Source organism: Taudactylus pleione, unplaced genomic scaffold (assembly GCF_031769625.1).
Source record: "Taudactylus pleione unplaced genomic scaffold, aTauple2 ptg000738l, whole genome shotgun sequence".
NCBI lineage: Eukaryota > Metazoa > Chordata > Amphibia > Anura > Myobatrachidae > Taudactylus > Taudactylus pleione.
The window spans coordinates 287892-312537 of record NW_028285140.1 but is presented as its reverse complement, the minus strand read 5'-3'; the positions used below and the strand labels follow the sequence as shown (position 1 = coordinate 312537).

At 47.4% G+C, this 24646-nt stretch overlaps 1 protein-coding gene across 3 annotated transcripts; it reads left to right on the top strand.

The window, feature by feature from the left end:
* The first annotated feature begins 3845 nt into the window (after positions 1-3845).
* Positions 3846-22247, top strand: KRAS (KRas proto-oncogene, GTPase). Of its 3 annotated transcripts, XM_088457103.1 has the most exons (7): positions 3846-4016; positions 12393-12514; positions 12602-12780; positions 13280-13439; positions 15340-15455; position 16598; positions 18588-22247. In XM_088457103.1, the coding sequence occupies exons 2-7, from the start codon at positions 12404-12406 to the stop codon at positions 18702-18704; spliced, it is 684 nt and encodes a 227-aa protein (XP_088313229.1). In that variant the 5' UTR covers positions 3846-4016; positions 12393-12403; the 3' UTR covers positions 18705-22247. The 3 variants fall into 3 exon arrangements, with proteins under 3 accessions (XP_088313229.1, XP_088313227.1, XP_088313228.1); XM_088457101.1 differs by lacking the exon at position 16598 and having other exon boundaries at positions 3847-4016; positions 15340-15463; positions 18588-18758; XM_088457102.1 differs by lacking the exons at positions 15340-15455; position 16598 and having other exon boundaries at positions 3850-4016.
* Positions 22248-24646: the final 2399 nt, after the last annotated feature.

The following is a 24646-nucleotide window of genomic DNA, read 5'->3' as shown; positions in this document are numbered from 1 at the left end:
CCGTTAGTCAGAGGGCGTCCGTCTATCGAGGTCAGAGAAATAGCATGGTTGAGAGACAAACAAGGTATCTGAAATTTATCAATGAAACTAGACGTTATGAAATTTCCGGCTGCTCCTGAGTCGATTAGAGCAGTAGCAAAGACAGGTTTGGGTTTAAGATCCAAGGCTAGGGTAATCGTGAAATCTTTAATTTTTGGAGACGGGTTCATAACTCCTAACTTGATGTCTCCAGGGTCAGTTAGGATTTGGCATTTCCCGGTTTACGGGGGCAGGAGATCAGCAGGTGACCAGACTCTCCGCAGTACAGACAGAGGTTCTTTTGCATTCTTCTCTGACGTTCTTCTTTGGAGAGGTGTGTATGATTCACCTGCATAGGCTCCTCTTCAGTGGGAGAAGGAATGGGATGGGTAGAAATGGAGGGGGTAAATGACCTTTGCTGGTCAGTTCTGTTTTTTTCAGCCTGACGTTCCCTGAAGCGTAGGTCAACTTTGATACACAATGAAATCATGTCGTTCAGATTAGTAGGAAGCTCTCGAGTGACTAGATCATCCTTTAGTCGGTCTGACAACCCATGCCAGAAGGCCGAGGTGAGGGCTTCCTCATTCCATTTGAGCTCCGATGCTAAAATTTGAAATTGCACGGCATATTGACTGACAGGACGGACCCCTTGTCTCAGTGTCATGATGTTTGATGATGCTGATACAGTACGCCCAGGTTCATCGAAAATCCTCCTGAAGGATGACACAAAGCCTGCGTAATTATCCAGCAGTGGATCTGAGCGCTCCCAGAATGGGGAAGCCCATTCCAAGGCCTGGCCGGATAACAGAGAGACTATATAAGCCACTTTAGTTCTTGCAGTTGGAAAGTTGTCAGGCTGCAGGGTAAAATGTATGTCACACTGATTTAGGAATCCTCGGCAGAGTTTAGGATTGCCGTCAAATTTATTTGGTAAAGGAAGATGTAAGCGGGGAGATGATCTGCCTCCTGTATTCCCAGGCGCTGATGCGGATGTAGATGCTGGTACTTCAGGGGTAGAAAAGGAAGTTTGCAAACTATCCTGTCGCTTGGACATCTCTTGCAGAAATTGAGCCATCTGATGCTGCATGTTTTCCAGATTTTCTAAACTACCAGAAATGCACCAAAATAAATCCACTCCTGACTCCTGATCCATGGCCGGCTCCATGGGGCCAGTGCAAACTGTGATGTTCTGGGTTGTTTGTGGACCCGGGTGGTAGCAGGAGCAAACACAGAAGCAGATTTGAAAATAAAACTAGGATTTTTAATAAGTGCTTGAGTAGACATATAATGGCAGTAAATAAAAGTCCAGGAATATATAAATGTGCACAAGAGTTCTGTGGTGGAGTAGAAGGGTTAATGTCCAAGTAGAAATAATTAGAGCTGTCCAGGTGTGCAGGTAGTGAAACTGAAAATAATCAAGCCAGGTTTGCAGGTAGTGAACTGAAAAATAATCAAGCCAGGTTTGCAGATAGTGAACAGAAGCGCAGGATGTCAGCAGGCTCAGGCACTCAGGTATGGGCAAGGGTGATGGAGGAAGCGGGTTAGTCCAGTGGGAGCTAGGAGCTGACAGGCAGACTGGCCGACAGCGAATTCACAGGAACAGGTAAGCACAGAGAACTCCCTCTCAGCTAGGCTGAGATACACGTTGCACTGGCAAAGAAGGAAGGCACTGACCCTTCCTAAATACCCCATGCCGTGCTGTTACTGGCCGGAGGGAACATGTGACTCACCAGGATTGGCCAGCCGCATCACATGGCCAGAAGGCAAGATGGCGGCGCCCATGCCAAACGGAATGGAGACGCAGCCAGGCCTTACCAGCGCACAGTGACAACAGGCCCGCACAACAATGCGCGCAGCCAAAGCCCCCCGCCAGACACCAGCTCCGCCACCAGACAGCCCGCGCCACAATGACCTCACAGGTAACACTCGCCTAGCGCCATGCTGAAATACCCTGGCCGTGACAAAAGCAATGCACAGTAGCTAGCAATCTGGAGCGTTCAGCAGGGTAAAATCCAAGCCTGCACAGAGCTAAATTTTTTATACCCCCCCCCCAGTGAAGCCCAGCCCTCTATTTAAATTTAAGGCCAATCTATTGCATGATTGCATGTTTTTATGTGAGGCACACGATCAAACGTCTCACGATCCATCGTAAAGGGAAGAGTGATTGTACGACAGATCGTATGTGAAATAAGCACAAAATCGTGTGGCCGGGACTGCCAGGGAGCTCCGGGGAATTCAAGGGAAATCGTAAGATGAATCTTATCTAAAGGGGCCTATCCACAGTGTTCTACCCAGGCTGTTTTCTGCAGGCGCATCACCCGGCAGATACAGCGTACCACCTGGCACTTTCCCCCGCCGACCCCTGCTGTGGAACGCTGGCCTCTGAAGTGACCGGAGGCTAAAGAAGCCTCCGATCGCTTCAGAGGCCAGCGTTCCCAGTGATGCACTGCGCAGGTGACGTCATGACGTCACCCGCGACGTGAGGAGCCTGCCCCGCGCGCCTGCTGGATCAAGTTAGATCCAGTCAGCGCGAGGCAACGGGAGTGGGAGCGCGAGCGGCCAGCAATTAAAGGTTCTGGGCTGGGGCCAGGACCAGTCTGGGGGCACTGCCTAAGGGGCACTATTTAAACCTGGGGGCACTGCATAAGGGGCCAGTCTGGGGGCACTGCCTAAGGGGCACTATTTAAACCTGGGGGCACTACATAAGGGACCAGTCTGGGGCACTACAAAGGGGCACTACTTCAGCCAGGGGGCACTGCACAAGGGCAAAGCTAAACTACAGGGGGCAATGCATATAGGGGAAAACTACAGGGGGCACTGTATAAAGGGCACAAATACAGGGGGCATTGCATAATGGGCACTTTTGACTGAGAGCCAGTGGGGCAGCAGCCTGAGACCTGTCGGGCTGGATTAGTAAGGGAGATACCCCTTTTCCCAGCGCGCGCATAATTGCGAAGGCCCCCACCCGGCTACTTTTGGATGCCACCCGGCTGGAAAAAATTTCTGGAGAGAACACTGCATCCATTACACGACTTTGTGAACAATCCGACCAAAACCAGGAGGTTTTGGTCCCATTGTTCACAAAGTCGGGTAATGGATAGCCGGCAAGGACCAGCGCTGCGCGTGCGCGCTGGGTCTTTGCCGACCCCGACTATCTACTGAACATGTCCGTCAACGCTCGTCAGGTTCGGCATGCTCAGAGAGAGGAGGTCGGGCTCCTGCACTGAATGACGTTCAGTGAACGCCGTCCAGTGCGGGCAACGCACCTCGGCGACCTGAAGGTCTGAACGCTAGACTTTCAGATCGCCTAGTGGATAAGCCCCATTATGTTGGTCGTACTAGTGCACAAGTTCTCAAACTCGGTTCTCAGGACCCCAAACAGTGCATGTTTTCCAGGTCTCCTCGCAGATTCGCAAGTGAAATAATTATCTCCACCTATGGATCTTTCAAAATGTGTCAGTGAGTAATGAATACACCTGTGCACCTGCTGGGTGACCTGGAAAACGTGAACTGTGTGGGGTCCTGAGGACCGAATTTGAGAACCACTGTATTAGTGTATGGCCAGCATACTAGAAGCTGCCAGTCAGCTGTTCCCGCCATATTTACCTAGTCACTACTAGTGGCTACTAGTGACTGTGCTCGCTCCCGCCAATGCGCGCCCCCGTGTGTGTGCGGCTATGCGCATCCCCGCCGGTCGCTCAGAACAGGGCGTGTCGGAGGAGCGGCTTGCGGCGCTGGGCGTGGTCACCTAAGCTGAGACCCCTCCCGCTGGCCAATGGCATGGGCCGCTTTGCGGTGACGTCAGACGGAGCGGCTGTAATATTTATAGATCGTATTTAAAGAGCCCCTGGGAGTCTCCGGCTGCTGCTCGCCCGGCCTGGTGCTCAGGACTCCGCACTCTCCCTGCGCCTGGGACTCTCTCTGCCCCTGATCGTCCCTCCCGGGCCCGGCTCCCCGCTCCGGTACAGAGATGCAGCCGTGATCCGCCTGCTGAGCTGGTGAGTGGCCGGGGATCCTCCCTGCCGGTGCTGCAGTGTGTGCGGGGTACGGCGGCTCCTGCCTCCCACTGCGGCACCAGAGCCCCCATTAGCCCTGTGCTGCTACTGCTGCACCATCCCCGCCCTCCGCTTATTATCCGGGGCTCTCATCATGGGGGGCTGCTGCTGGTAGCCGGGGGCGCTGGGGATAATGTCGGGGTGACCTCCCCTGTAGGCACCCTGGGGTGTCCTCTATGAGATCTGGTGGTATAAGGATGAGCCTCAGGCCTGGAGTCATCAGGGGAACTTCCTGTACCCCCAAAAGCTTCCCAGGAGAATGTTTGATATATCTCTCTATCTCCTATATATCTATCTTATTATTATTATTATTATTATTATTATTATTATTATTATACACACACTTGCCCCTTACCTGTGGGATACTTGGCTGCGGTGGTACCTGGCCTTGTAGTTTGTGCTGCGTTCCCTCTGTTGCGCTGTCTTGTCTTTCCCAGCTGTGCTTAGGCCAGTGATGGGCATAAGGTGGCCCTGGGGCCACACGCAGCCCTCCGAGCCCTCACTTGCACCCAATGGCTGATTCCTGCTTTATTGTTAATATTAGGTTATTTTGCTCGTGTGATGCTTATGTAAAAGGCCTGCGGACATCTTATTACAGATTGGTGCCTCAATTGGTCAAATTTATTCCTTACTGCCGTCCGTAAGAGCGTCGCGTGGCCCTTTTGAAGGTTAGAAGGGCTCCCTATGCGGCACCTGAGGCTGCATAGCTTTGGCTTAGGCCATGAACCCTGCGATCTGTTGTATTACATGTGAGGCGCATTGGCTGGGCAGAAGCGGCGTTGCTATCTGTGCGCCATAGCCTGTTGCTGAGCGGACTGGGCTGTGTGGGACTCTGGGCCTGATTTCAGAGGTGCTCGCTCTGAATCGGGGTGGATTTAAAAAAAAAAAAAAAATCTGCCTCCAGGCCGCTCGCATAGGTGACCACCCACAGCTTTTGCGAGCAGCCTGGTGATGGTCGCGACCATCGGGCTTGCAATGATACCCTTGTGGTAGGGTCTCTATTCCCACAAGCCCGGGTGAACTTCCTGCTCTAATAGAGCAGGAAGTTCACTACTGACATCACGAATTATGTTGCTAGGGCCGCCCACAAACAGCAGGCGTTCCTTCGGGAACGCCTCCGTTTGTCCAGCCACCCCCCGCCTACAAAACTGGACGAGCTGTCAATCAACATCGACAGCCGCCCCGTTTTGTAGCGAGTGAAGTTCTCACTCGCTCTGGGGCTCGTGCACTGGCCGACCATCAACCCGCTTGCGAGTGCGTTTGAATCAGGCCCTCTGTACGCTGTTTATTATGCTCGATACACACATAGGAGCATACGCACTGGACGATATGCTCCCTGAGCGATATCGTCTAGTGTGTCCCTGGCAGGGTGTGCTCAATGTCGTTCATGACATTGAGCACACCTGCTGAACAATATCATTAACGATATCGTTCAGCGCCGGGCTCTCTCCCCCATTCCCCAACATGCAGCAACCTGACTATATCATCAGGTTGGCCTGTATGTTTACCCGATGAATGACGAACGATCCGCGGGAACGCGCATTATCGTTCATTGTTTTGGTGTAAAAAATGGACGATAAAGTGATCGATAACTATATCGTTCAGTCGTCCACTTTAATCGCCCAGTGTGTACACGCCTTTAAGCGACTGACCAACTGCCCTCACAGACTGAGTGACCAATTTGGTGAGAATACACGATTACCAATCGGCCACTCGCTATATCTGGCCATACATCACAAGTAGGCGAGCGTTTAATTTAAATGCTGCCCAGTTGTGATGTCAGTGTTGGCGGTGCTTGCGGTTAGTGTACGGGTTGGTGGGTCACCTGTACGCACTGGCAGATACACATGATATATCGCATCTGCTGTTTTGTGTGGCTGAAACAATATATCTGTGAATTACGTCATTCCAGGCTATAGTGTGTGTATACACAAGCCGACAATCTTTGCGATATGTTGCTCGTCAGCTGCACTAACAATATAGTGCATGATTCGGCACAGATCGCGATTGCACATGCAGTTCTGCGAAAATAAGCTAATGAATGCAATCGCAGGCCAATATCAAGACACCCACTTCCCCGATCTCCCATCCGTAATACCTTGCAATCCAGCGAAAACATCGGTAACATCGGAGCCTTAGGCACAATTACACCAGGTCAGACCTTACTCAGAAATTGCTAACCTTCCTGTACGCAGTGAGCGCTTGAACTGCGTATGCCATCACAGTGGCTAATCCATGCATGCAACGGCAGTCCCGATCGCAGTGAGGCATTTGCGCACTGCGATGCATGCGCAGTATGCAACAATCGGCCGTTGGTGTACACTTTAGCAGTCGCTATCCTTGCTGAATCCGGCCCAAATGTGTTACCAGAATTAAACTTAAAATTGTGAGGGAACAGCCGTACGATTTGCAAGACTGTAACGATTTGGCTTATTCCGACACATCTGAACAACAAATCGTTAAAATGTGTGTTGTGTATGCATTACATCGTGTAGCGCTATTCTAACTGCGCTGTTAAGTCCAAATAGGAGATTTCTGCTCTGACACTTCTGAGGTGCGAGCGAAAATCCAACTTAAGTGCCGGCCTCAATGTAATTTGCCTGCTTAGTGCAGCGCTAATAGCTTTGCGTTGGAACTTTAGTTGGAGAACGCCGGTTACCAGTACTTAACACCCAACTTGAGGCATTCTCTGACTTGAGCGGTTGTAGTCGGACTAAACAGCGCGGCCAGTTGAATAGCTCCGGAAACTCCTTCCTTGGTCTATTCAACATCGCGCTGAATTGAATCACCCCCCAAAATGGAGATGGAGGGGAACACGCACATTCCCACTGCGCAAAAATATCAACCTTTAATTCTAAAAGTAATTGGTTGGATTTTGAACATCTGATGTGATGAGACGTTTCCTGCACAGTACGCCCCCTTCATGTTTCCCTGAGCAGAGTCTGGTGCGCACATGGAAATGTGCTGGTAGGACCCTCTAGGAGGGGAACCTCTGACAGGAGCTTGTGTACACTTTGTAAAAGAAAAAATTAAGGACTTGACAATTTTTTTTTTTTTTTATTTTTTTTTAATATTAAACATCTCCTCTATGCACCCCACACTTCCTGTGTGTAATGCTTCTGCTGGAAATTGTGCGTTGCCATTTGGATCTTATGGACTGTAACCCTAAACCTTGCGTTCCTGTCTGTGAGCATGAATAGTTACTTTTTCGGGTAGTAATTTCTCTCCTTTCTTGTTCCTTCCCATTAACGAGCAGAATAAACTGTTATACACAGAAAATATATTAGGGAATTCATACCAAACGTGGCTCTCTGGCTGTATCCCCTAATAATCCTCTTTTCTCTATGACCTTGAATAGTGTGGCATTGGGTGACCACTGGGATGGGATCTGTTATACAGAGTTCGGAGCTGCTGGTTTCCGAGGATCGTGTCTTTTTGTGAAGTCATTTGTGGCACAATGTTCCCCGTTAAAACTAAAGAATGTAAATGGGGTCCCTGCTAGGAAAAAGTTAGCTTAAAGGAAAAAAAACATTGACATTAAATATCCTGATGTGGACATATTACAATGATGAGATCAGAGTGTGAAAAGGGCCATTGTCCTGTGCCGGCGTGGTCAGCTGGAGGCCTCCTACGTCAGCGGTGATTTCCAGCCGGAGCCCTTGGTGTAGGCTGCTAGTGTACATTGGCCTTTCTCATACTTCTCTGCAGAACGCGTGAGAGCTTGCGGAACAGGTTACCACACCTCGTACACCTGTCTGACACACGTCCTTGTCTGAGCAGGAGCTGCAGGTGTCTCCTCTAGTAGTCTCTGCCTTCTACGTAAGACTCTTTATTTACCTCATGGAGGCTTCCCAACAAACGGACGCCATCAATGTATCTGGTTCGTCGTCACCTTATTTTGGTTATTACGGACGCTCTCTCTTAAACATGAGTCTGACTTGATGTTTTGTTCATGCAGAGGTGGAGAAATCTCCGAGGCCACCCCAAAAAAAATCCTTGCGCTCTTTAGATCCTTGCGTATGTTACAGATATAATTCTAATTGTATATCAGCCGTATGTTCTGGTTCATCTGAGACTGAATACCCTGCGTGGCCTTCAGTGGTCCTGTATCTGAACTTCTGTTTTTGTGTTCTTGCCTTTACCAGTTGATATACTGCGTGCGTGCGTCTCAGTCAGTAGCGCAAGAAGCGCGCTAAAGGCCTAGTTTAACAGAAAAGGAATAGATCAATGACCTGTATGTAAGCGTTCTTCAGCGCCATGCATCCACAATATAGTCATTGTACAGAAATCCCCTTGTTTAGTGTGAAGGTTGTGGGTGTTCGTCGTCTGCTCTCTCTCATGTTTAATAATCTGGTATATCAGCCTACGTACGTCTCTGCATACATTGTGGTCATGTGATCCTATTAGAGTATCGCAGCCTTCCCCTTGCTGCAGACAGCGGTCTGGCCGGTGCTCTGTCCATTGTTATTGAGACCAGTGTAGGGAGGAGGGGATGCAGTCAGGAATCCGACGGCTGGCTTCCCGACTGTCTAATCCCGGCAGGGGTCTAATGACAGGTGTAGAAATCCCGACGCCTGTCACTTTACCTACGTCGGGAGCCCGGCATACCATTCGAAAGTAAGCCGGGCGCGGACAGCCATGCAGTGGGGGTGTTAGGTTAGGGGTTCCCGGGGAGGGGGGGGAGGATTTGGGATTAGACCCCCCCCCCCCCGGGAGGGTTAGGGTAGGGGGGGGGGTTTAAGGTTAGGCACCCCCGAGGTGAGGTCAGGGTTAGACACACCCCCGGGAGACTTAGGTTTAGGCTGCGGGCAAGGGGCGGGTTAGGTTTAGGCACTTACAAGGGAGGTTAGGATTAGGCACCCCTAAGGGAGGGTTGGAGGGGGGGGGGGGGAGTTTAGGTTAGTAATAGTTGAAATACTTACCCGACGGGATCTTCATTGCCAGTCTGCCGACGTCTGGTTTTGAACCACCGGAAATACCGATCCCGGGGGGGCCTTTGGTGAGTGTGTAGGGAGGTGGGGGGGCTTTGGTGAGTGTGTGAGGGGGGGCGAGCCTTTGGTGAGTGTGTAGGGAGGTGGGGGGGCTTTGGTGAGTGTGTAGGGAGGGGGGGGGCTTTGGTGAGTGTGTGAGGGGGGGGAGCCTTTGGTGAGTGTGTAGGGAGGTGGGGGCGCTTTGGGGAGTGTGTATGGAGGGGGGGGGGGAGCCTTTGATGAGTGTTAAGTGGCTCAATCCCTAAAAGTTTCTTATCTTAATGGGAATTGTGAACCTCCCACATTCAGTCTTGTTGTTTACGTTGGAGAAAAACATTTAAAATGTTCCAGTTTACTAACTTGTGTGCACACCTGAATGCTTAGTTCATATATTGTTCTGCGCTTCTGTGATTCCGGTGTATTCCTGCGCAGCAGATATTTGGCGTTCGGTGCAACCGATGAATGTCCTAACGCCGGGCTTAGAAGACGTCTCCTGACACTGCTGTAGGAAATCCCTGTGTTTGTCACCTGCTCCTATTTTTTGCGTTTTGCAGTGTGTGATGGTTTATTAGTGTTTTATATTTGCTCCCTGGCGATTTGAATTGGTTAGATCTGTTTTCCAAAATCCTTCCTCAGGGCGCACTAACACTGCATGTTTTCCAGATCTCCTAGTTGGTGCACTCATTACTGGCTGTCGCATGTGATTTCTGTGAGGTTACCAGGAAAACATGCACAGTTAGCGGTCCCTGAGGAAACACTGGGTTAGATTACAGTATATGCCTTCATGTCCCCCTGCTGTTCAGGAGCCTAAAGCCCACGCTGGGACTCTGCGGGAAGCCGATCCTGAGCGTACGGCAGAACGAGCCCTGATCCGCCATCCTGCTGGTGCCCTGTTTAATCGCTGGGATATTTGCTGGCAGCCAGTGAGCCTGCCTGGAATCATAGGACAGATAGTGTGATAGGGAGCATGCGATGTCCCTCCTTGTAGTATTAGTATGTTTGCAGTCCTCTCCTGTAACCTCATATGGTGACAGCAGAACCCAGAGACAGGTGAGTTATAGCTCCTAGCACGTTGTCATGGGTCTATGTATTGTACACACCAGGCTGTTCCCTTACACCACAAACCCTGTTTACAATCCTCTCCTGTAGTAACTGGATCCTCTGTCGGAAAAACCTGACTGTGTTTAAAATACTCTCTGCCTCAGTCTTGCATGAAACGTCGCTGCAGCAATGAGCGAATGCCGGTGTCTCTGTATAATGGCTGAGTCCTAGGGACAGAGGGGCAGAGTTGTACTTGTCACGAGATTGCAGACAGAATGGACAGGGGCGGCATTTCCCAAAACTGGAATTTGTCGCCTGTTAGTTATATAGAGCTACACAGGACTTTCCAGCAAATATATAGTTTCTGCCTTAGTGGAGCTTACACTCTATGGGGGGAGTTCAATTAACCCCGATAGTCTTTCGGGGACAAAAAGCGTGACCCTCTCACACATATTGTAAATTTGGGCAATTCAATCGGAGCCCCTGCCCCCCCTCCCAAAAAAAATCAATTACTGGGCAAATATATAGAATATGTGATAAGTTCACAGACCTATCTATGTGTTTTCACTGTCAGATTCCCCAAAACAGGCTCGTTACTGGGTATTTTTGAGAAGACTGCTGAGGTCCTGGGGGAAAAAAAAAAATCCCTCATTCGTGTGGCATATGGCTGCGCTTTGGGGCGAATTGGATAGTCCTGGGGTAGGAGGGTCAATTAGCGAATTCCCTCCTATATCACCTAATACTCAGACACGAAGTTTGGGTTCATCAAGAGCCTGTTAACCCCCCAGTATGTCTGAGGAGCCTGGGAAATAAACCAAAGTACCCAGATTTAAAAATACTGTTGGGAGAACATACAAACTCCACACAGATGTTCCCCAGGTCCGTATCGAACCCATTACTTTAGCCCTGGGAGGCACCAAGGTTAATCACTTTGTCACGTTTTAGGGACGGGTGCACTAGTAATCTCCAGCAGGAGACATTGATGCCTGGCCTAAGTTATTGGCTTAGGGGTGAGATTCCTCCATGTGTAAATGAAGCCTTCTCACCTTCCCCGCAATCTGTGTGTGGCGCTCTCTGGCTCGCACTGCGCACCACTTGGAGCTAATGAGAGGCTATAAGGCGAGTTACATAGAGCAGCCATTGTGCATCATTTCATCCACTCTTTGTATCTATCTGTAGAGAAGCTTTCAGTGATATTTCTGACCATCCAAAAGAAACTGGGCTACGGCTATTTTTACTCCGTATTTCTGCAATGAATGACTGCATGTACTACAATTATACAGTGCTACGCCCAGCCTCTGGTCAGACGAAAATAGGAATATGCCTCCAGTCCGATGATGAGCTCCAGGCCCAGGTTTTCCTGGTCTCCGCACAGCAGCCCGAGGTCCTGAGATCACGCGCTGCGACCTGACTGCCAGCAAGGAGACTGCTCGGAGACTTTGGAGTCTCGTGCACAGGGCTGGAGTCAGGTGCAATGAGGAGTCCAAGGTGACAGCTCTCCGCTGTTTAAGTTAATCTTTACTTCATGCTAAAACCAGAGTTGCTGTCCCAGAGCCCCCCCCCCCCCCCCCCTCCATGAAGTGCTGGGAATTTGACCTTTTTTGCGTTCTTGATCCACCATGCAGATAATGGCTAAGAACTAATCCAGGATCATTCTAGAAGCTGCGTGTCAGTGAGTCTGTCCCCACCGCAGAGCGAGAGCAATGCCTGAGTATGGGGGATATTAGATATACTTTGTAAGGTGACCACTGCTATCCAGCTCCTGTACATGGCCATGATCTGACCACAGTGAGAAGGTTGATACAAAAAAAAATGGTCGACATATAATTTTTTTTGTTTTTAGGGTTAGGCACCTACCCTGACGGTTAGAGTTAGGCACCAGGAGAGAGGGTTAGGGTGAAGATTAGGGCTAGGAAAAAAAAAAATATCATGTCGGCCATTTTTGTGTCGACCTATTGTCTGTCTAATGGTGCATACACACGGTCAGATTTATCAGATGAATGATTTTACTAACTATTTGAGCGATTTCAGACTGTATTAACATTAGGCATAATGGGCTCTGTACTGTGTTTCGCCTGTAGTATACATTTATACCTGGGAGCAGCTAGTCCTTGCTTGGAACTCTTGCACAGTTCCAGCTGCAGGGGCGGGGGGAGACTGTTTGCCACGTGGGGGGGAGAGTGCATGTTTGGGCTGATATTGGAGCCCTGTGGCACCACAGTGTGGTTTGGGTATTAATAGAACAGGTCTTCCTGATTGACTGTCCTGAAATTGAATTTAATTAACGTTTCTACCTTACTGCTTCTAGATCGATTGAAAATGACGGAATACAAACTGGTGGTGGTCGGCGCTGGAGGCGTAGGGAAGAGCGCTTTGACGATACAGTTGATACAGAACCATTTTGTCGATGAGTATGATCCCACTATAGAGGTAAGAGCCGCGGCACTGCTGATGGCGCCTCGTGTATGCGGTTGGGTGGTCTGTCTTCCTGTTCTGTAACCTCCGCGTTCCCTGCAGGACTCGTACCGGAAGCAGGTGGTCATCGATGGAGAGACCTGCCTGCTGGACATTCTGGACACTGCAGGGCAAGAGGAATACAGTGCGATGAGAGACCAGTACATGAGGACAGGAGAGGGCTTCCTATGTGTGTTTGCCATTAATAACACTAAATCCTTTGAGGACATTCACCATTATAGGTAATGTATAGATTCTGTAATGGGCACTAAGAATGGCTCCTGTACTACTGTCTGTTACTGTGGCTCTGACACGTATGTTGGTGGTATAAGAGGAGGTAATAACCCAACACTGGAGGATTAATACATTGCTCTGCCCTCTTACTGACCTCACACCCCTCCTAGTATCAGCCTCCTCTTGCTCCTGTATCCCCCTGGAATGGGTATATAATGCCGGCTGTCAGAGTACCGACATCCCGATGGTTGGCAGCCCTGCACCCTAACCTCCCCGTTAGTGCCTAAAGCTACCCCCCCCATCAGGGGTACCTAACCTAACCCCCTGCGGCTATCTCTAAGGGACCTCAGACTTTCCTGTACAGATACAATATGGTAAAGGGGATTTAAAGCTTTCTGAGCTGTTGATTGCGGTGTAGCGGCTGGAATATGTGCATTATGTCTGACGCATTGTTGGCGCTCCTTCCTGCCTGATGACTGAGTTACTGTATCGTCTCTTCCCCCGCAGAGAACAAATAAAGAGGGTGAAGGATTCGGAGGACGTCCCTATGGTGTTAGTCGGCAATAAATGTGACTTACCTTCTAGAACGGTAGATACCAAGCAAGCTCAGGACCTAGCACGGAGTTACGGCATTCCTTTCATCGAGACCTCAGCGAAAACCAGACAGGTAACATACAGCGCGGCGCTGACTCCTGGTTCTGAGCGTCGGCGGCTCTAACAAAAGCCCGTAACTGTCAGTCATTCCGTCTTATTGTTATAGCTGCACGTTACATTGGCTTGTGTGTTAGATCCTGCCTAACCAGACTCTCTTCCTTGTCATAATGTAACCCAGAAGGTTGGGAGACCGTGTACACTGTATAAGTCACAGCCCTGTGTGCGTTTCCGGTCCGTCCATTAATGTGGAATTAAGCAAAAATTTGGGATGACTAATTAGAAGACTTACACGAGGCTAGTCTGGAGACGTACCTGGCCTAATTACTTTCTCCCTTGTTGGGGCTCATTAGTGTAGGGCTTCTATATTTTACTACACATCCCCATCACTAAGTGGGTGCCAAGTGCTGAAGCTGGGAGAGGGGGGGATACTTGCTGAGCCTACCTGTCCTGTCCCCCAGACTTACTCTCATACGTAGAGGGGGGGGTCACTCCTTACCGGCATGTGGTTTGGACGTACTGGGTCTTCCTTCACAAATCTTCTGTCGCATGTTTGATTTTCCAGTGATTATGAAATGTGATTATCTTTTTTATTTTCACTCCATAAACTTTGCTTGTTTGATAAATGAGACCATTTGGAGACCCCTCCCCATTAGGTGCCTCCTGTGTAGTAAATCTGAAGGGTAACGTTCCGCTGTGACCGCTGTTGCTTATTAGTGTAAGTAGCACTTCTGTCCATGAGCAGATAGAGAGGGAAACCTCCGGGGGCTGACCCTATAAATAAAACGCTCCGGCCATCTACGCTGGTGCCGCTATTACAGGACTGCGGGGCGGCTGTGGTTTCCCAGTATCGGAATCTCTGCTAAGTTCACAAACCGTTGAGCCTGGCGCTCGTTCCAAAGCAACAGTGACGCTCACACGGGAGAGAGCCCATGCAGATAACCACATAGCATGTACAGTATGTAGTCATTTATTCAACAGTGAGTATGTCGCCATGAAAACGCCGGGACCATTATCCCGACACTGCGGTTTACCAGCATGTGTGATGTTATAATGGCTGCACAGTTAAAATGCTTTACGTAGCCTTACACCCATGTCAGGGGTAATGGTGCATTCTCATTTTGACAGGCTCACTGTTGACATAGTGACTTGTATGTATCCCGAGGCTCCATGTAAGTGCATGTTACAAGTTCCACGGCAGGGGTCTCCTCGCTGCTCCTTGGTGTCGGTCTTCTGTCTACTGCTCTCCTCTCTGCATTGATAAAACAATCTGGCTTTCGCTATGAAATTAATCTATATAAATCTGAGAACTCCTTCAAATCTTATCTGATCATAAACTTTTAAGGTCTAGCAAAGACTATCCGTCCGAACTAAAATCCCACCTGGGGTAATGCCCCGCCAAAGCCCACCTGGGGTAATGCCCCACCAAATCCGTGGGAGGAGAATCTGGTTTATCTTATTCCCTCGTGTATGCGCTAAATAAAATGCAGCCACTCCTGTTAAGTCCGTTACTTGGTGCTGACCGTGTGGCGGGTCTGGATCTGGCTGTATGGCTGCCTTTTAGCTCGTGTGACGGTTGTACGTGCAACTGACCACTTTGGTGCATCATTTATTGCATCTGATTTTACTTTTCAATTTGCAAAATGAAAATTCCCTCAGTAATAGAAGCCCTATGCTTTCTGATTGTACAGTTTCAAATGGTTAATCCTCAACCTTTGCTTAAAAAAAAAACTAAGGAACGGAAAACTGGCCGATGAGTTAATGTTACACGATGTGGAATGAAGATTCTAATTGATGAGTAATTTGAGGGAGATGCTGATTTGGTGTCGTAGATGTTGGGCTGAGCCCCGCGGGTCCCCCTCAGCCTCACCTGTGTCAGTAAATAAGTGTTAAAGGAGTTATGTTTTACAATGCAGAGAGTGGAGGATGCTTTTTATACATTGGTGAGAGAAATCCGACAGTACAGATTGAAAAAGATGAGCAAAGAAGAGAAGACACCTGGCTGTGTGAAAATAAAAAAATGTCTTGTAATGTGAGCGGGTAAGTTCTCCTCATCTGATGGACACTTTACCTTCTGTCTCCTATTCTTTGTGTGGTCACGATGCAGCCCCCCCCCCTTAGTAAGCACCTGTCCTAGAAGAGGACCAGCCAGATGGTGGGGGGCTGTGAGGATTCCTGGCAGTGGTCTAATTAATCATCATGCTGACCCTTCAGCCGCTGTTGTGTAGTGTAGAGGTTCCCAAACTCCACGATTACAGTCCAGGTTTTAAGGATATCCCTGCTTGAGTCCAGACTGTTAAATCAAATTGACTGGGGTACTACTTAAGTCACCTGTGCTCAAGCATGTATATCCTTTAAAATGTGGACTGTAATGGTGGAATTTAAGAACCTCTAGTGTGGGGGTCTCATGACCTAAAACTAGTGCTGGGCAACAGGTGGCCCTCCAGGCCTGCATGAGCAGCCTCCAGCTTTCTTTGCTGTAAAGGCCCCCATACATCAGCAATGGATTGTGGCAATTCTGTAATTTGCAATGTATGGGCTTCACTGATCGCAACCAAAAAGTGATTGGAATTGTTAAATCAGATTGTCCAACATGTTGGATGTCACAGATGGATTGGGGCTGTAGATTGCTAGTGTATGGAGATGATTTGCAGACCGTTACTAGTAAAAGAATGGAGCCTTTCAAGATTGTCAGATCTGTTTGCTGCAATCTATCTGCAGATCGCTGAAAAAGATCTGTAATATAATGTATGGGGCGCAGATTGCTAGATTGGGAAATCCTAAAATCGGGCAACAAATCTTCAAATTGTTCAATTGTGGTTTTCAGATTGCTGGTGTATGGGGGCCTTTACTTTTAATGCTTGTTTTAAAATGCCCACTCTAAAGTGATTACAGATGGGGGGTCTTTCATTGGTTACATTATTAATTTAACTACTACTTAAACTACTGAGATTAAATGTAATGTGGTCTAAAATGTGACGTCGGATCAGAAGGACAGATTTCTGAGTGCCCCTAAATGCCAATTGTCTGTACGCCGTGTACCTACAGTCAGGTGCATAAATATTGGGACATTGACAGAATTTTCAGATTTTGGCCTCTAGTCACCACCACAATGGCTTTGAAATGAAACAAACAAGATGTGCTTTACCTGCAGACTTTCAGATTTCATTTGAGGGTAATTACATCCAAATCAGGTGAACGGTGTAGGAATTACAACGGTTTCTATATGTGCCTCCCACTTTTTAAGGGGCCAAAAGTAATGGGACTATCAACTCAAATGCTATTCCATGGACAGGTGTGGGCTATTCCCTCGTTATTTCATTATCGATTAAGCAGGTAAAAGGTCTGGAGTTGATTCTAGGTGTGACATTTGCATTTGGAATCAGTTGCTGTCGACTCTCAATATGAGATCCAAAGAGCTGTCACTATCAGTGAAGCCATCATTAGGGTGAAAAATCAAAACAAACCCATCAGAGAGATAGCAAAAACATTAGGTGTGGCCAAATCAACTGTTTGGAACATTCTTAAAAAGAAAGAAGGCACAGGAGAGCTCAGCAACAGCAAAAGACCCAGAAGACCATGGAAAACAACTGTGGTGGATGACAAAATAATTATTTCCCTGGTGAAGAAAAACCCCTTCACAACAGTTGGCAAAATCAAGAACACTCTCCATGAGGTAGATGTATATGTGTCAAAGTCAACAATCAAGAGAAGACTTCACAAGAGTGAATATAGAGGGTTAACCACAAGATGCAAACCATTGGTGAGCCACAAAAACAGGAAGACCAGATTAGAGTTTGCCAAACAACATCTAAAAAAGCCATTACAGTTCTGGAACAACATCCTATGGACAGATGAGACAAAGATCAACTTGTACCACAGTGATGGGAAGAGAAGAGTATGGAGAAGGAAAGGAACTGCTCATGATCCAAAACATACCACCTCATCAGTGAAGCATGGTGGTGGTAGTGTCATGGCGTGGGCAAGTATGGCTGCCAATGGAATTGGTTCCCTTGTATTTATTGATGATGTGACTGCTGACAAAAGCAGCAGAATGAATTCTGAAGTGTTTCGGGCAATATTATATGCTCATATTCAGTCAAATGCTTCAGAACTCATTGGACGGCGCTTCACAGTGCAGATGGACAATGACCCGAAGCATACTGCAAAAGCAACCAAAGAGTTTTTTAAGGCTAAAAAGTGGAATGTTATGCAATGGCCAAGTCAATCCCCTGACCTGAATCCGATTGAGCATGCATTTCACTTGATGAAGACAAAACTGAAGGAAAAATGCCCCAAGAACAAGCAGGAACTGAAGACATTTGCAGTAGAGGCCTGGCAGAGCATCACCAGGGATGAAACCCAGCGTCTGGTGATGTCTATGCGTTCCAGACTTCAGGCTGTAATTGCCTGCAAAGGATTTGCAACAAAGTATTAAAAAGTGAAAGTTAGATTTAGGATTGTTTAGTTTGTCCCATTACTTTTGGCCCCTTAAAAAGTGGGAGTCACATATAGAAACCGTTGTAATTCCTACACCGTTCAACTGATTTGGATGGAATTACCCTCAAATTAAATCTGAAAGTCTGCAGGTAAAGCACATCTTGTTTGTGTCATTTCAAAGACATTGTGGTGGTGACTAGAGGCCAAAATATGAAAATTCTGTTAATGTCCCAATATTTATGCACTTGACTGTACAGTCGCATCCAGGCGTCTTGCTGCTCTGTAACTATACGGGAGTCAAAGTAACTGCTAAAGTTATTGAAAGGCGTGTGGCGTGCCTCTGACTTGTAATATCATTTTGCAGTCTGTGGCTGTTCCTTAGCGAGGTGACCGGCTTACCCAGGCTGTCACCTTTTTGGACTGTAATTTCCTGCTGGTTGCGTAGGTCAGGAGATACTTTATACCTAGCGTTAAACCTTTTGTATGGTCCACCTCCGTGCTGAGATCTGCTTCCTGTGGTGGTCTTTTTGGGCGCTTAATACCTGGTCTGACTGAGTGCTGCAACCCAGTATCTGCAGAACATTGCTCATGGCGCTACTTCCAGCTTGCATGAAATGCCCGTTACATAACTATAGTATGGTATGTAAGATTGTAACCTGGTTTTACCTACTATATGTAAGGATTTATTTTATTTATTTTTTTCCCCCCACCTACCTCTTTCTAGGGTGTTGATGATGCTTTTTACACCTTAGTACGAGAAATCCGAAAGCACAAAGAGAAGATGAGTAAGGAAGGGAAAAAGAAGAAGAGAAAATCCAAGCCCAAGTGTCTGATTCTGTGACCGGAAATCCTCCCGGAACGTGATCCTCTTGTATATTACACTAAATTATTAGCATTTGTTTCCTCTTTTTATTTTAATGGAACCGTGGCTTCTGCTTTAAGCTCTGCATCTCTGCCTCTCGTGCCAGTGTGTCGTGTCCTAATGGCAGCGCCCGTGAGACTTCCCGAGCCGGTGTCTGTAGCAAATGGTGTTTCATGATGTGCGTCCTTAGAACTGCGCTGCTGGCCATCTTTGCACCTGACTTTAATACTCCGTTGCATGATTAGGAGATTCACTAGCGTTCCTCATTGTAGGGGCGCTAAAGAACATGGACTCCCATTTCGTGGTCGGTCTGTCTCTACTCTATGTACTCTTAACAGCTGCTAGACGGAACGCTCCCGATCTCTGTGGAGGCCTTCAAAGGCCTCATCGGGTTCCCTAGCTGTTGAATGTTGCAACTGCAGCCGAGCGGTGATCTGGTCAGAGCTTCTCTGTAACTGTCCCGGCAATGTGACACCATGGTGCTATAACAGTGATTGGAGCCGCTGTGTGCTTCGTGCATGACTTGTCATTGTATAATTCCTCTTCTTAATGGAGATAAAAATGGGAGTAGAACAAATCCTCCTCTATATTTTTCTTTATTTAACCTCGGACTTTGCTTTCACAATCTGGACAGAGGTCTGTCGACGTCTCGGTTGCAGGAGCACGACTAAAAGAAACTCCAGCATATAGATGTATAGTCTCATCCAGCATCTTCATGGCTGAAACAAAGAGCAATTCTGTGCATCTCTATATGATGGCTCACCCAGTGCTGAGGCAGAGACTGAATATTACCCTGAGAGAGAGAGAGAGAGGGTGGGTGGGGGTCTCGCCTGTTACTAATGCTACAGAGTGTTGTCCGCACCAGCTTCCTCACCCCTCCATTCTGCCGCATGGTTAGTGTTGCCCCGGCTATTGCATGCCACTTAATTCTCCCACTGTGGTGCTGTAGTAATTCAGTTTAGGCCTAGCTGTGGCCCAGTAAGTATACGCTGTACTTTCCAGTATTGTTTGGAAGATTTAGTTTCACAATGTTCCAAATCTTACTGGGAGAAGAGCTGAGTCTGTTTCCATTGAATTGGTTTATACTGGGGATAGAAGCCGCTCGTTTAAGTCTTCCATGATCTGCGCTGGGCCTGCAACAAGCAATAGTGATCACCTAGAACAACTGTGTGTTGGGCCTATACGATGCTGGGGTGGGATCAGAGCCCCCATTGCCCTCTCACAGTCCCAGCTATGGACGAGCAGCAAGATGGGTGTAGTGTTGGGGAATGACACATTGTTACGGTCCACACCTATTCCTACACATGACTTTATATGCTATAGATAAGAAGTTGGCCTATGGCGGCCCAGCGATGGTGGAACTACCTGCAGTGACGGAAGCGACCTTTCTCATTATAGGCTAATGCCACCATTTTCAGATGTAGAGTTGTAGTCGCCCTCTTAGCCTCACTGTGGGTTCTCCCTTCTCCTCTGTTATCACTATTGGGGCTGATCTGCAGAGTCTCTGGGGCCGATTGTAACGCAATGCCGATATTCCCGTAACTGAGCGATTATTTCCCACTGCGCACAAAAATCCCGACATCCCCCTATGACGCATGCGTTGCACAGTGTGATTGTGACCGGGATAGACGGTGTCTGAAATGGGCCAGCAAGGTGATGGGCATTGCCGTGTGGCTTGTGTCTGTGAAAGCGGCTGTGTTCCCGGGCGCAGAGGCCATGTTCAGGAGATGCTGCCCCTGTCATAGGCATGGTGCACCCAATGCGTGATGAATGGTGTTAGTGTGCCGAGACACTAAAAGTGGGTGTTTCAGGGCTTGCCCCCCCCCCTCATACACAGGTTACTGTGCTGGGGCCAGGCTGATGCTCGCTGTGACTGAGACACAGCAGCCTCCACCTCCTGAATCAGGCCCCCCGTCCTGTGTTAGCAGCCCAAAGCTGTATCCTGATAGGAGCAGGATGCTGGGCCAGCCGTGATCTTCTGTAACCTATTCCCAAATCTGACCCATCCTGGGTAGAGCCCCATTTTCAGTGGGCACCCCTAAAGAGAGGAGGGGGTTGTCTCACAGAGTGTGTGTGTGTGTGTGTGTGTGTGTATATATATATATATATATATATATACATATATATATACATAATGTGTGTGTATACACACACACACACACACTTACTTTTCTATTTACTCACCATGATTTTTAAAAATGTCTAGTTGCTTCCTATTGGGCTGGCAGTAACATTGGATCCCATATCTGGAGGTTGGAGGGGGATATGGGTGTGAGAAAGTACAAAGGGCAGACATGACTGTAACCTAGCAACAGTGAGAACCCTTAAACTGTGACACATTGGTACATGACAGGGGGTATATATACGCCGACACCCTGACAACGCCTCGGTCTATCCCTATTTCAGCATCTTTAATAAAATAAATACATTCATGCTGTATCTGCCCCAGATTTCATTTCTGCTTGGCAATAATTTTTGGTCCAGATAGAAACGCTCGAGATTTAGCTGCGAATCCCGATCTACCTCACTGAGATTATGATTCGTTTGTAAAACATATAATTAACTTCCTCCCCACCCAGTGGGAGGACCTGTCTGACTGACAAATGTCCTTTCTCAGAAGCTTTGATAACGATTTATGATTAATCTGTTCCTGTGACCTCGGGCTCCGTTCTCGCCCACAAGTCTGCTGAGAACTATCCGGAGCGCCCTGCGATCTTCCCATGATAAATAACCGCTGGGACCTCCTGCCCTATACTTGGGTCGGTCAGTCGGTCATCAGGCTGTTTATGGGGCAGTCTGCTGGCTTCTTGGTAGCATTAGGCTGCAGAGTATCTCCACCTATTTGATGAGACTGGTTATGGTGGAGCACTTTTGGCCTGTAAACCTATTCAAGAACCGAACAGCTTGCTCTCTACAATTAATGAAGTTAAACAATGGGAAAAATTTGCAGGATAGAATAATTTTTACAAACGTCTCATCAGTCTGACCTTTATCTTGTAAAACATGGAATATCGACTCTCCTATAGAAGGTATAAAATAAATAAGTTTAGTGGTGGTGGGTCATAGTATTGAGCGTAACCTAGGAGTGCAATATAATTTGGAAGAAGATACATTTGTGATGCCCTGAGCATTACTGCCAAAGCCCTGTGCGTTATAATTCTCCCATTAGCCCGTACCCTGGTCTTGCTGTGCGCTCTGCTGCGGCTCGCCACCCCCCCGCGCTCCCTCCGGCGTGAAGGGAGATAAAGGACTATGTTTACCTGGAATGTATTTTAACTATTTTTGTATAGAAATGTGCGCATTTTGTACATTGTGCTTTTTATTATAATTTTTTTCTTTGTTTCATAAATGGCGATTGTGCTGATACAATTATTTACAACTTAAAATGACCACTGTTTGAATTACATTTTTAATATTTTATAGGAGTATGTTCTGTGTAATATTGTCCTTTTATTTTATTTCGTCATTAACTGTAATGCTCCTATTTATTGTAACATAATAAATAAGTTCTGGTGACTGTAACGGTGAATGTTATTATAATGGAGATGACAAATGTCCGTTAATCATCCGATAAGATGAGTCTCGGAGTCATGTTTTAGGTTTGTGTTGTGTCATTTTATTTACCTGCCAAACAAAACTTCCCCGACAACAATCTCTGTATCGCAGTCGCCTCGCGGCATTGAGGAATTAGGGGGCAGTGGCAACTTCTATATCCACCTACACGGTAACTAGGGGGGACTTACCTGTAAGTCTGGGATATCTGCAGTAGGGTGTAAGGGAGCTTTTGCCATTCACTGAGACCTTATGATGGGTTTTAGCTGTAATCTGCCCCAAAAAGATACCATCTTTGGGCTGCATTTAAATGATTTTAGTGTAACGTGCTTTTAAAAATCAGATAGTCCCTTATTCACAATAATTGTGCTGGAGAACTTGAGTGGAGCAAGCGGCTAACATTAGACACATTTTCTGATGTACTTCAGATTCTGCAAACAGTATGGCTAAACTTTCCCATTCGCAGGAGACAGCGAGCACCCTCTAGCAATGAAATACATCCTGCACTGCACGCAGAGCGGAGCCAGGTATTACTCAGGAACGCATCAATACACTTACCAAGAGTGCAATAAAATTACATAGTCAAGCTGATGAATCAATGCTGGCATAGGCAGGAGGCCGCGTGATGTACACATTCGTCCTGTTTAATCGTACCGTGTGTACGCACCATTAGGGTTACTTTAGAAACTGTCTAAATCTTATCACAACTGTGGAATATAATGAGAGCTGTGACTATGCCGCAGCCCGTTTTAAAACATTGCATTGGGCAGTGCAGACTGAGCCACAGACTACTGTGAATTACTGGGTTCCTCAAGGTTTTGCGCTAACTCATGTAACCGGAGTGTTGTAGTAAAATAAGGTGGGATAGATAGAACCCCTTTAATTTTATTGTAGCCGATCGGATGATGGCTGGTAACCCGGCGTACCCACCAAGAGGATTTACTAAGGATTTTCTTTGCAAACAGAGGCCTGTTAACTTCTTCTACTTCTAAATGACAATTAAACTTCTAATGAAAATTGCTTTATATGAAAGAGCGTCTTGCAGTGACCGTACATAACGATGATCATTGCTTGTGGTGGAATGCAGTATAGGCGCATTTTTTTTTCTTCTAATTTTTAATTCTTATAACTAGTTCCAGAAACGGGAAGAAATCTGTGAACTCATTTAAGGAATGAATAAAATAAGTAACTTCTGCAGAGTGTGGAAGCTGCTATATATCTCGTATCCATGTGTAACGTTAGGTGAGCAGCGGCACCATTCCTCAGGAAAACCCAACCGATGAAGAACAGAAAGGCGGATATGTAAGATTACGCTGTGCGCGTGGCATAAACATTTTCCTTATTAATATAAGATGTCCCATTTCCAAGGCTATCTGGCATGTAAAGGGGTCTACAATGAGTCTTGTACTAAATGTTGTATATTAGTGTAGTTGTGCCTTGTTACGGAGAACAAAGGAGACCAGGATAGGCATCTGCGGTGCAGGAAATCCATGGAGTTAAAGTAGGTTTCAGCACAGTCGGCACCAACATTTTGTATCGCATCTCCATCTCGGCAATATAATCACCATTACGTGCGCTATAATAAAGCAATCCAGAAGCCGGGAACACACGGACTGGATCAGACAATTTTTAGATATAAAGAATCTGCAGCAGAACGTCTAAGCGGAATACCCCATTACCCACAGGAGCAGGAAGCCATGTACGACAGGTGCTGTCCTGGCTAAGATCTTCCTAATGGTGCGTACACACTGGGCGATTAAAGTGGACGACTGAACGATAACTATATCGTTATCGTTCAGTCGTCCACTTTATCGTCCATTTTTAACACAAAAAAGATGAACGATGACGACGCGCGTTCCCGCGGGTCGTTCGGCATCATCGTTCATCGCGCTGACATGCAGGCCAACCTGACGACCTCGTCAGGTTGCTGCATGTCAGGGAATGGGTGAGAGAGCCCGGCGCTGAACGATATCGCTAATGATATCATTCAGCGGCTGTGCTCAATGTCATGAACGACATTGAGCACAGCCTGCCGGGGACACACTAGACGATATCGCTCAGGGAGCATATCGTCTAGTGTGTATGCACCTTAAAGCGCGAGTCCCGCCACACACAAGCATTATAGAACCATGGGATCCATTATTCCGAAATCCGTTATCTAGGACGCAGTGTAAACCAGAAAGATAAAAACTCAGTGTAGAGAACAAAGCTAAATGAGGGGATTGCAGGGATCATTTTTAAATGTAATTTAGTATAGTCAGGGCATGGAAAACCCTACAGGAGGATCCCATATTTGTGTAGATTTAAAAACCCAAGCAAACTATTGTGCATGTACAATACAGGAATATGCTGAATGGTTGTTCTATGAT